The sequence below is a fragment of the Nannospalax galili genome, unplaced genomic scaffold (assembly GCF_000622305.1).
Source record: "Nannospalax galili isolate Female #2095 unplaced genomic scaffold, S.galili_v1.0 scaffold625, whole genome shotgun sequence".
NCBI lineage: Eukaryota > Metazoa > Chordata > Mammalia > Rodentia > Spalacidae > Nannospalax > Nannospalax galili.
In genome coordinates, this window is record NW_008353893.1 from 1,955,591 (window position 1) to 1,967,595 (window position 12,005).

At 35.5% G+C, this 12,005-nt stretch overlaps 1 protein-coding gene across 1 annotated transcript in view; it reads right to left on the minus strand.

Moving 5' to 3' along the window:
- The window catches only part of LOC103748363 (kelch-like protein 1), a 137,448-nt gene that overhangs the window by 75,604 nt on the left and 49,839 nt on the right, over nucleotides 1-12,005 (minus strand). The window contains exon 2 of the mRNA XM_008850979.2: nucleotides 1,068-1,292. Within this exon, the coding sequence (XP_008849201.1) occupies nucleotides 1,068-1,292 (225 nt within the window). The remainder of the gene's footprint in view (nucleotides 1-1,067; nucleotides 1,293-12,005) is intronic.

Sequence of the window (12,005 nt, forward strand, 5' to 3'; positions counted from 1 at the left end):
ATTCATTTATCTGGGATATTCAAATCTTTGAATAAATTGATTTGTATTTGTTATAATCTTTACTACATGGAGTATAAATTCAGAGCTGTTACCTTTATTAAAGTCCACATTTAAAATTTTATGGAGCTTTACCATTAAGAACGTGATTTCAGGATTGCTGCAATTTTGAGTTTCTCCTGTTTAATAACTTTGAGTTGGTGACAAATCAGAAAACAGAGATTCAGAATTACTATTTCCTCTAAAGCTTGCAAATATAAAGAACAAATTCAAGATTAACACACAGATATTCTAATTCTAAATATGTGTTCCTATTCAACAATATGTCCCAGGGATGGAGAAATGACTCAGCACTGATTGCTTTTGCAGAGGATCTGGGTTTAAATCCACGCACCCACATAGTGGCTAACAACCATCAATAACTCCAGTTACAGGGAATAAGAGGTCCTCTTACATCCTGTTTGAACTTTCCATGACATGAGTGCACTTACATGGTGGCATAAGGCTTATATACATAAAACAAAAATAAATTAACAAAGAATCAAAACAAAACAAATGACAACAGCAAAAATCACTATGTTCCCTGCCAGAAAGCAGAAAAAAAAGAAAAAAAAACCCAACAACCCTGTCTCATTTGCTCAGGGCACCAGCCATTATTTCACTCTTCCCTCTAGCTTTCAAGGTGAATCAACTAAGCAATAAAACAGGTGTGTTTACCTGCCATTACTGTGGGTGGAGTGTTCTCACACTTTATTCATTTCACAGTGAGCATTTCTTCCCTGCCTGTCTATGGGATAGTTCATCTTTTTCATACCAAATGTATGAATTGTCAGGTTTCAAAAATGATAAGGACAGATTCAGCTCTCCTCACTTTTCCGTTGCCTCTCTCAACATCTAAATGCACATTTGTCAGTGTAAGAAAAGTTAAGAACTTTTAAGCAATTACACACCAAGTAAAGCCGATGTCATAAAATATAGTATCCTATAAAGTTTGTATTCATTGGCTTCAATACATTTGTATTTTCAATGAAATATTTCTAAGTTTTGTATCACTACATAGTAAGTCTTACCTAGACCATGCCTATGTGTTGACATTGGTGGTAAAACAGTCCAAGTCTTGGTTTTGGGATTGTAACATTCAACTGTGTTCAATGTCTTTAATCCATCTCGACCTCCAATTACAAAAAGTTTCTCATCAATTACTGCCACACCAAACTGCAGCCTCCTGCCATTCATCATCCCTGCTTGGATCCACAGATTTGTCCTGAGGTCATATTTCTCTATGGTTGTAGCTCCTGATAAAACACAAAACCAAATAGTTACCAGTGGCAATGGAAACAACACACAGCCTGCTGAAGGCACTGCAAATTAGGATGTGAAAATCATTCCTCAAATTCATTTTTCAAAGGAAAATTGTGACTGAATAAAAAGGAAGCAATAGTTGACTTCATTTTCTGCTTGTTTGAAATGCTTAATAGTTTCATGCTAAAAATAAAACAATTTTAGGAATGACATTACCAGATTTTAAAACATCCCTGTTTTATTGTTTACCATTTAAAACATGTGATATAATCCCCACTTTAAAAATTATGAGATTCCATTTATTATGGAAAAATTATTCATATTATCTCTACAATTCCTGAAAGTATAGATATGATAACTGACTAAAATATTACCTTATCTGTCTTTATATGTGGTTTCTGCCTTAAATAACCAATTTTTTAAAAAGCTCCACATATACAACCATAGGCCCAGCAAGATGACTCAGAAGGTACAGGCACTTGCTGCCAAGTCTAATGACATAATTTCGATGCCCAGAGCCCATGGAAAGAGAGAGCTGAATCCCACAAGTTGTCCTTTGACTTCCACAGAAGCATCATAGTATATGTGCATCCACAGGTATACACATAAACACACACGTACACAAACACAGAAGCAGACACACACTCCCACACATACACAAACTAAAAATAAGAAAGAAAGAGAGAGAGAGAGAGAAAGAAAGAAAGAAACAAACAAACAAACAAACTTAAAAAGTGAAGTGTAGCTGGGAATGGTGGCTCAAGCCTTTTATCTCAGCACTCTGGAGACATAGGAAGACAGACTTCTGTGACTTCAAGGCCAGTCTGAATTACATAGTGAATTTCAAGCCAGTCAGTGCTACATAGTGGGACTCTTTTTCAAAAAACAAACAAACAAACAAACAACCCCAACTATATGATGTTTAATAAATATTTACTGTGCTTTCTAAACTCATTCTAAACCTTATCAGAGGATAGCATGAGTATTTTAATAGATGAAATGTTTCTCTAGCCTTAATTTCTGAATAAAATGTCTTTTTCTTTCTGGTCTTTTTGAGACAGTTTTCCTGTAGTTCCAGATGGCCTGAAATTTGATATGTAGATCAGGCTGGCCTCAGTCTCACAGAGATTCACCTGCGTCTGCCTCTTGATTGCAGGGATTAATGGCATGTGCCACCTTGCCTAGCTTCTTTCTTTAAAATATTTTTATATGTGAAATGGAAAAATATAGTAATGCTTATAAAGAAGAAATAAGAACTCAGCTGAAAGGGCTTTTATGATGTGTAATCCTGCATTTAGCTACTTAATTTTTAGAGAAAATAACTGCATAGACAAAATTCACAATTTCTTGTTTTGTTTAGTTTTGTTATTGTTCTTTTTTGATTTTTTGAGACAGGGACTTCCTACAGACCCAGCTGACCTGAAGCTCATTATTTTCACCAAGGTGGCTTCCATCTCTCAAAAGATCTACCTGCCTCTGCCTCCCATGTGATGGGATCAAAGGCATCTGCCACCATGCCAGGCCAACAATTGTCAATATTCCATTTTTCAATGATGAAATATCTTTAAAAAGTGAACCAATAATTTTTATAAACTTTCTTTTAAACACTGATAACCTATTTTACTTGAAATGTAATAAGAAGTTGCAAATATAGGGAAAATATCTCTGTGGGGGACTTACTTATTTCTAAGACTAGCCAGCCAGTAATAAAACAAATATGAACATTATAGCATAAGAAATTTTGCCAGCAAAGTAAAATTGATATAATTCATGTTAGCCTTAATTTCTTCAAATATAACAAAACAATGATATAGAAGTTAAGTTAGAGAGTTTTGTGGTATGAATAAATATAGAGTATAATATTACTGTTAGAAAAATAAATTTTAATGTTCATATAATTATTTGAAACTCTTTGCAGGCATGGCATATGTATAATATTTTCAACAAATGTAGTTATATTTCTGTATAAGTATGTTTGTTCTTCCATTTAGTGGATGATTTATTCCATTGTGTACAAATCAAAATTCTTAGGTGAATTATATCTTTGAATGTTTTCAAGGTCTCCTGAATTCTCAAACTCAGTAGCACTGATATATGAAAGCCTAGTTAGAAATAAAGAAGTAGCCTTCAACAACCTGTATTTGTGAATAGTTATTTACATACAATGAAAGAAGAAAGAACATAACTTTATAGTGATCGACTCAATCTCACTGGACTCATACTATAGTTCTGGGTAGACAGGGAAGCATTTGAGTGGCTGTGCTTTTCTTATTCCCCAAAACCTTTCTGAGATTCTTCGGGAAGAATATGAAAGGCTGCTATCCTCATAAAGGGAAATAGTTGGTTATAGATGAAGTTAATAAGTCCTGAGCAACCACAGGCATTGTTATTCTGAAAGAGAGTGCGAATTTGATGTGGATTTCAAAGCCTTATCTACAAAAGCTAGATATGTCTTACATCTCAACACATGACAGGAATTTTCACTTTCACAGTTTTGGCTGACTTCAGTTTTCAAAAGTGGCCTATCCCTTATCTTAAAGTTGTTACAATCGAAACAGGACCTCCTTCCCGGGTTTATTATTCAAATTACTTGTTGTATGCTGTATTTTTTTCTCAGGACCACTATAAAAAATAATCTCAAACTTAACAGTTGACATACCACAAATTTTTTGTCTACTGAAATTCAAAAATGTGAAACAGACTAAAATAAAGTGTAGACAGAGCTGTATTCCTTCCAGGAGGATGGGAAGAAAGGTGATTGTTTTCTTGCAGTTTCTATCTTTTAGAAGCTACACGTTCCTTATGGACCCATATAAATTCTGAAACTGGCAACATTAGGTCTTGCTGAATTTGATCACTAAGATTATATTGGATTCACTCCTACTAATTGGTTTTCCTCCTGTTGGTAAATACAATCTTTTTATGTTACTGTCATCAGATTAGCAATTTGAAGACTTTCTCTTTCAAAAATTTATTTTATTTTGAATTGTGTGTGTGTGCACACAGGTACTCATGGAGTCCACACAAGGGTGACAGATCACCTGGAGATAGAACTACAGATAGTTATTAGCAACCCAACGTGAGTGCTAAGATCTAACTTGAGTTCACTACAAGTTCAGTATATAATCTTAAATGCTGAGCCATTTTTCTTGTCCAGCAATCTTAATTATTTCTCCAAACAATTCTCTTGCTCTTGTAGACTATTACCAATATCAGGGATGAAGGCATGGAATTTTTCTGAGAATCACTGTCTACTGAGGATCGAAATCTATATTCATTTTATTCTTCAACCATTCTTCATTTTAAAAAGTTTAAATATAAAAAGGAGCTCCTCACATTTATAGTGTAGAATGCTAGTCAATATAGTTGGTCATTTCCTTATTCAGTCACTACATATTATAAATGTTTTATCTGTGTGTGTGTATGTGTGTGTGTGTGTGTGTGTGTGTGTGTGCAAGTGCACAGGTCAGTGTGATCACACACTGAGAGTAGAGGGGGACATCTGGTGTCCTGCTGTATCATTCTCTGCCCTTTTCTCTCATGGCAGGGCCTCTCATTGAAGCTGGAGTTAGGCTAGCTGTCAGAAAGCCCCACCAATCCTCCTGTTTCTTCCTGCCACAGAGTGCTAGTGCAAAACGGGTGCAAGAGGCCACACTTGACATTTTATATGTGCTTGAAAGTTTGAAATTAGGTCCTATGTTCACACAAGTGCTCTTCTTACCCACTGCACAATTTCCACAACCCCTACATTTTAATATTCACTAAGCAAGCACATTTTTAATAAAAAATTTTTCTGATAAAATTTATTAATAGTTATATTCCTTTAGAAATTTCTCACAAATGTACTTTATTTTATGAATATATTTACTATTATCATTATTATTTTTATATTTAGGAATTTGGAGATGACTTCTGTTCTTTTCCTTTGTTTACAAGAATATATCTAGTACCTTTGGTGTTTACTTTGTCAGAAAAAGGACAAATCCATTTACAGTAGCTTTGGTAACATCCTTAAATAAAGGTGATGCTTGTCATTACATAAATTAAAACATCACTATAAATAAGACTGGATCAATGCTGTGGCAAATAATCAATTTGAAAAATATTTCAAAGGAAAATTTTAATTGAACTGCTATATTTTACATTATCCATTCACTCTGTTAATGAAATTGTCACCTATTGTTGCTAAATGCCTACAAAGTGTCTTGGGAATTTTCCTAACTTTCAGAATACCTTCCATCTGAAAGTGACAACTGCTTCTGTAGTATTGATTTTGGGAATCCTAGGTTAGTATCTCCAGGGTTTCCAGCCTACTAAGAAGAAATAGAAATATAGATCTATTTTAACTTAATAATAGACCTATAGACAAATAATAGACATATATAACTAGTTTATAATTATGTCTAGGCACATCAAAACCAGAACAGGGATCAGTTCAGAGAGAATTGATGCTATGAGCTGCTAGATCCAGGGTCATCTTAAACTTTACTAAACTCCAGACTATAACTGCTGTATTGTTTTCAAGGTTGCATTAAATCATAAGGAGAAATTTTTCTGTCATTCTGTGAACTTTGATCTTGTAGAATAATAATCTGTAAAAAACCATTCTCTCATGTAGTAGAAACTAAAGCTATGTAAAGCATCCCAAATTGATTTAGCCATTTAACTCAAAGGGAAATGTCTTTCTTAGTATGTAGAAAATGTGAAATAAAGCTAGGTGTTGATGCAAAAGCTTAACTCTCGCCTCAAAGGGGATAAGAGATAGTTTATTCTGGGGCCCAATATGAGTGACTATGGCCCAGGAACACAGATTCAGGTTACTCCAAATTCCACATTCCATCATGGCAACAGTTACATTATGTTTTTATAGTAACAGAACAAAGAAATGTCATAAATAAAGACACCTTTAAAATACACTGATGGATACTTTTAGTACGCAGATCATAGCAAGGTGGGGGAGTCTTTCTATTATAAGTCTCATATGCTATCTGATGACATTCTTAGCTTTTTGCTTGGTGAGACGTGGTGGTCTGCTAAGTTAACACTCTCTTTTTTTTTTCCTTTTTGGCTTTTTGAGACAGGGTCTCTCTGTAGCTCAGGCTGTCTTGGAGCTCACTATGTAGACCAGGCTGGCCTTGAACTCACAAATATCTGTCTGCTTCTGCCTCCCAAGTGCTGAGATTAAAGGCGGGAGCCACTACACCTGGCAATTAATACATTTTATTAGTCACAAGAATGCTAATTTAGAAACAGAGGCAGGCAAAGTGTGTCTATTCAGGGGTTAAAGATATTTCTAGATGATTTGTGAATAGGCTCTGAATCTGCAACATTTCAGTCTCTCAACAATCTCCAGAGTGCTAATCGGTTGGTCACTCTTGCAGGAAATTCAGTCCTAGATGCACGAGTTTGAGTTCGTTCTGGAAATTTTCTTTCACATAGGCAAGGTGTTTGTGAAACTATATGTTTATGCTCATTTACTAGATACTTCATAAATTCTTTAGCAACTATGTGAGGACAAGTTAGTACACATGGAAATAACATTTTCTTTCTTTTATGTTATAAATAATGAAATGATCATTTTTATAAGGAGGTAATGTCAATAGAAATTCATAAGAACATTTTATTTAAGAATATCTGAAAAACAATCACCTTTTACTGCAATATGTGTTAAATCTTGTGTGATGGATTTTTGAACAAATATTTATAAGCTGTCAGTAGATAATATTTAGTGAATAGTTTGTTTGCACTTAGAGCTTTAACGGAATTAGAAAATTTCATTTTCATAAAAATCTATGGTGAATGATAACATATTAATTTTATAGGAAAGATGAAAGATTTTAGAAAGCAGCTATTTGCTCAGCATTTGTCAGAACACGACTGTTCAAGTCACAACATTATCTATCTCTTGTCCATTATAATAAATGACCTCTTCTCTATTTCATCCCTGTTGTAGAAGGAGTTCATTGCCATAAAAATAGTTGATAGAATTCTAAAAATTCCCCATATTCAGAGTTTTTGATTTATCACACCTTTGACTGACATGCTATATGGTACAGGTGACCACATTACTTGGGTCATCCTGTAGATGTGACTCTTATAAAACAGACTCATCATACCTAAATGTCCCTCAACTGCCAAATGGTTAATGAAAATGTGGTATATCTACTCAATGGAGTTCTACTCAGCAGTACGAAAAGATAAAATTATAAAATTTTCAGGTAAATGGATGGAGCTAGAGAGTGTTATACTAAGTGAAGTAACAAACACAGCAAGCAACATGTGTTTTCCCTCATTTGTGAATTGTAACTCCAATCCCTTATATATGAGTATATAAATTCTGATGTAACTACAGGATCCGGGTAAAGGCAAAGGCTACATGGAGGTAAAGGAAATGAAACAACCTGAAAGGGGGATAATAGGGAACAGATGTTACCTGAGGGAGGTAGAAAAAGTGGGAGTAATCAGCAGGGAGGAGAGGAGGGAAGGACATGCAAGGGACCATATTGTCAGGGAGCAAGGAAAGTTAGGAAAGGATAGATGATAGGAGTCAGGAGGTATTCAGGGGGAGAGTAGGCACAATGGGGGTGCTGTGACTAGGAAGGGAGGGAGGAAGGAAGCCAGATGGGAGAAAAAAAGAGTAGAGATGAGTGAATCTCTGGGGGCTAGGAAACCTAGAGAGAAAAGTGATGCCCTAGAAACCATATGAAAAATACATACAAAGTGTCTGGATGTTAGTGCATATGTATACCTGGGAGCTGCTTGGTAGGGAACACAGTGCCAGATAGGAGAGACCTCCCTTAGAGAGACAAACATGCTATAAAGCACTCATCAAAGAAGCTTCTTTCTGCAAGAGATGGAGGCTACTGCAGAGTTGCACATCTAGTAAGGCACAGGGAACATATACCTGGGAGATGCCCAGTACTAGGTGACACATCAGCAGTTGAATTTCTACAACCAAGGCTCATGAGAAAAATGCGTAGAGACAGGGCTAATGTACCCCTCAACTCTCACCAGTGAGGGTTCCATGTACATCAGAGTGTGATATACACAGAAGAACACAAGTTTTGGAGAACAGGCTGTAGAGCATAGGATGGGATTCCTATATGGAACCTTACCCACCCATGGCTCTGGGACCATTGCAAAAGAACAGGCAGAAAGATTGTAAGAGCTGGGGCTGGTTCATGAACATAGGGAGGTCAAGGCTTCCAGGCCATTGGAGGCTTGCTCATATGAGCCTGCAGCAATGGTGGCATTGATTGCAGGACTCATGTCAGCTCAATTAAACAAGGGTCCAAAGGGGAGGTGAGAAATAGGTGGTGGGCTAGCACTAGATTGAGAACTATTTGAGACTGATTGTTGCTGGGTTAGGGAGAGCATGACCTACATAGGACCAGTGCATGGGCTGACTGGACTCCAGGGGATGCATTTACACTGAAGGCCATTTGGGAACAAACACCTAAGTGAATAGGACTCAGCATGTATGGCAGAGTGCATAGGGTTTAGTGGGGAGATAGGGAGGGGCATGATGGGGAGGGAGGGTCTGGATTTGAGTGGGAAATGTATGAAATTTTAAAAGCTCAATTAAAGAAACAGAGACTCTCTCTGTTTATAAATGGATAATTACAGAATTTGAAGCATAAACAGAACTTAAGTGTTGGTGCTGATGTGAAGAGGCAGAAGGTTCCTATAGGAGGCCTGGTACCCAGCAGGGAAGCAGCATTTTATTTGCATAAGCACCAGGAAAGAATTGTGTGAGCAATCTGAATGACATTACAAAGAGGCCTGAGGTTGGCCTGAGGTTGGTCTGAGGTTGCTTGATTCTTTTCTGATTCTGGTAAAGAAACAATCCTGGCCTCCCAGACTTCAAACCTAACCATATCTGTGTTAATCAGTGGCCTTGTTTTAAATCATTATGTTTGTGATAATTCATTATAGCAGCAAAGCAATGTTCATTTTATTTGTATTTTTACAATGTATAATGCATTGATTTTCCAAGTTTCCAATAATCTGACTAGAAGGCAAAAGATAAAATAAAAATCATAATTATTTCCCTCATGAAAGAAAAAAGCAGGCTCTTCTCAGAACTGAAAACTTGAAAAAGTGGTCAAGATTTTATTGAAACACAATTCTTAGTCTCTGTAGAGGCGCTCCTAGAAACAAACAAATGTGATGACAGCAATTAGTGTTTGTGTATTCTGCTCTGGCATTACAGGTGGCAGGATTTGTTCCAGTATGCATAATTCAAATATTTAGCAATCTCATTTATCTTGAACACAGACAGCACAAATTAAGTGATAAAAGTTTTTGTTTTTTTTTTTTTCTTTGTGAACCAACACAATAGATGCCACAAAAGATACCTATATGGAAGACAAAATTTTCCTTCAACTCACTAGAAATGCTCTGAGGTTTTCACAAAGCCTTTCTACTATAATTGTAATGCAACATTAATAAACTCAGTTACCTGACTTCCAAATCTTTTTTTTTAAATCCATAAATTAGAAAGACTTAGAGCAGCAGAAAGGAGCGATAGTTGACACTGCAAGAGTAACCAGGGAAAATACGCGTTGATTTCACACTGAGCAACCATTCATTGCCATTAAATGAAGAAACAATATTATAAAATGCTTAAAGAGACTCTTAGGCCAATACTGATGTTGATTTTTAAGCCATTAAACATTAGGAAATGATTAAATTTTTGACAGATATTCTCTTTAAGAAGGCAGCAAATATTGAAAAAATTTGAAAATTTTCTAAAATGATTTTTTTCATGATATTTATAATTGGAGACCCACAAGATTTAAAGAGAATATTATTATAATCTGTTTATATCTTTAGTTTTTCATGGAATAAGTTTTCATTGGCTGTCCTGTATCCATGTATTTATGAAAAATAGAGTTGTATAATACAATTGCTTAAGCAAATTTAAAAAAAGTAAAATTTCTGGTAATTTTTTTCTTAGCACAGACACTAATAATTAGTTTCTAGATACATTGTTGCATAAGGAGGATCCTATTGACACCACAACCATTACAATAATTATACATGTGCCAAATAAGCAACAAGAAATGTTGTATCATTGCCTTATATTAAGTATTTATGTTTATAGCTCAAATTTATTTGTGAAGATTAATACAAGATTTTTGAAGCATAAGTAAAGATTTTGAAAAACTAACATCATGATTCAGATCAAAATAAATTTGTTAACATTTTTAGAGTAGCAAATTATCCCCATAAGCTTAATTGGTCAAGACTATATAATCTCTAGTCTATCTTTTGGAAGACCCACCTTTCCAATTTCACCGGTTGATCATCTGGTCATAGCACCACACCTGGGTGTTAGTTTCCTGACAGACTCTTAAAGTAGTGCAGCTCTCAATATTCTAAAAAAGCAGGTTGGAACTTAGCCCCAGATAAGGCCCTGGGAGACCAACCAATCTGAGTTAAACTGCCCAGCCTACTGTCATGGAAAGTTACCCAACCACCTAACTACCTATAAAAGATGACTGAAGCCCCTGCTCATTGCTGTTTCTCTGTGGCTGTTTCCCTGCTCCCTGAGAGGTTCCAGTGGTCTGTTTGCTCTCAAATAAACTGCTGCCCCCTCCACTTCTAAACATGCTTTTTTTTTTAGTGCTTTGGGCTTTCCCAGCATCTTGTATTTCTTTATTTTTTTAACTTTTTAACAAAATTTTATTATTTTTGTTTTATGTGTTTGTGTGTATTGTCTGCAATACACCTGTGTCATGCAATGCCTGAGGAGGTCAGAGAGGCTGTGAGATCCCCTGGGACTGGAGTTACAGACAGTTGTTAGCTGCCATGTGGATGCTGGGATACAAACCCACGTCTTCTGCAAGAACAACCAGTGTTCTTAACTGCTGAGCCATCTCTCCAGCCCCCATCTTGTATTTCTTTATGTTTTCTCTAATGCTTCCTTCTCCCAGCCATGTGGCTGCCAGTCAGTCACATGTCTGGATTCCATGCAGGCTCTAAACTTTCATGGCTTCTTGGCTTACTTTCTTTCCCCACTCCATCCTCCTCCTCAAGGCAGCTACTGGGATTACCAGCCCTTCCGCCATAAATTATTTTCTTAGAATTCTAATAAAATTGTCCTAAAACTTCCATTTGGGTCCATTCTTAAATTATTTTCTGAATGAAACTAAGAACACTCTAGGGGACACTCTCCGCATTTGAACATCACATAATACAAAATAATTCTACACTGTGAGTCATACACAAGAAAAAGAAAAAAGAAAAACACGATTCAAATACTTATTGTATTATATGTAATAATTGCTTGTATAATCTTAGAAAAAAATTTAAAATATTTTGGGTTATTGGTAAATCAGAAAAGCAAAATACTGCATTCAATGAAGTTCCATTATAAAGATAAAAAAATCACCTAGCTTGTGAAAAAATTGTCTGTTTTAAAAAGCACCACTAAGAGTGAATTATGTAAAAATTAATTCAGCAACAAAGTGAAGATATTAGATGAAGAAAAGAATTAAGCATTGTCAAGAGATGTCAGTTCAATGACTTGTAAAAAGTGCAAGAAATTTTGAGTGACTTATTTTGAACATTACTAATAGTCATAATTATAATAATTATTTAACGTTATTACTTTTAAAACTCAGTGACATACTAGAAAATAAATATTTAAAACCAAGACACTCTGTAATACAGAGTAATACTGAAGGAAAATGACATACTAA